The 1,069-nt window shown below is 34.8% G+C and overlaps 1 protein-coding gene across 3 annotated transcripts in view; it reads right to left on the reverse strand.

Moving 5' to 3' along the window:
- NCOA3 (nuclear receptor coactivator 3) overlaps positions 1 to 1,069 on the reverse strand; it is a 51,789-nt gene that overhangs the window by 25,953 nt on the left and 24,767 nt on the right. For all 3 annotated transcript variants that reach the window (XM_006773525.2, XM_006773523.2, XM_006773524.2), the window contains 2 exons: positions 451 to 591; positions 36 to 183 (listed from right to left, as the gene is read on the reverse strand). In XM_006773525.2, coding sequence (XP_006773588.1) covers positions 36 to 183; positions 451 to 591 — 289 coding nt within the window. The remainder of the gene's footprint in view (positions 1 to 35; positions 184 to 450; positions 592 to 1,069) is intronic.

The following is a 1,069-nucleotide window of genomic DNA, read 5'->3' on the forward strand; positions in this document are numbered from 1 at the left end:
ATTTAATATGAGAATATACAGTTATCTATCATTACCTCTGAAGAAAGTGGGTTGAGACAAAACCATGACGATCATTTGTTACAGGATTTCGGAAGAGTTTGCTTTTTGTTTGCGCAGTCACTATAGTTCCATCGGCCAAAGAGAATCGATACACCGGAGTTTCTGCATGGCCATGAATATAAGCTGTTGGGGAAAATACCCTGTTACTAATAACTACAATGAGAAACAGATACGTATAAAAAAGAAATATACTTCAAATGCAACGTTTTCAAAATCCAGTGAAAGACTGGATCTGCACCAAAATTAACAGGCTAAACTAAGAAAGCTCAAGAACAATTTTCCTATCCCACAGGCACAAAACAACAACTATGGTCATGTTTGTACTTCTACTTTATAGCATGCCAAACAGAATGACAAACAATATCAAGAATCTTCCTTAGAATTCTTTACCTTCTTGATAGTGACGTTTCTGAGACCATGACTGCCCATCATTAAGACTAAAAAATCTCTGGATACACCTTCGAATTATATCTTCAAAGCCAGGTCTCATAGAGGATCTCAGTGAATTTGTATCTATATTGACAAGTTTTCCTATTAAACAGAAAATAAGAATTTAAATCCAACCAACAAGTTTTTACTGGTTGCATATTACATGGCTTCCCACTAAAAAAATAAAGACACTAAATCTTTGTTCCACCATCTTTGATCCAAATTTTCGCTGTATCCAAACCTTTTCTCTTTAACCAGTTAACTGCCACGTGTCCAAAATGGAACCCATCCCCACATGCCATGATATTTTGAATTTAATTTTAAAAAATCAATTTGCAATGAATATTACAAAATAAATATATTACTCACAATTTTGGGTGTTCTTGAATATTTTCAGCTGAAAATTCTCACACAAAAATTTATTTTAAAGTTGGTCAGGGCTACCACTTAGGGAAAACATTTTTTTATAGATGTGCGTGGCATGTGAGGAAGGTCCACCACTTGCGACTACAGATGCTTATGGCATACATTGGGTTAAAGACACAGTCCTTCAGGAAACTCTTGCATTAAATGTTTTGCT

The sequence above is a fragment of the Myotis davidii genome, unplaced genomic scaffold (assembly GCF_000327345.1).
Source record: "Myotis davidii unplaced genomic scaffold, ASM32734v1 scaffold827, whole genome shotgun sequence".
Lineage (NCBI taxonomy): Eukaryota > Metazoa > Chordata > Mammalia > Chiroptera > Vespertilionidae > Myotis > Myotis davidii.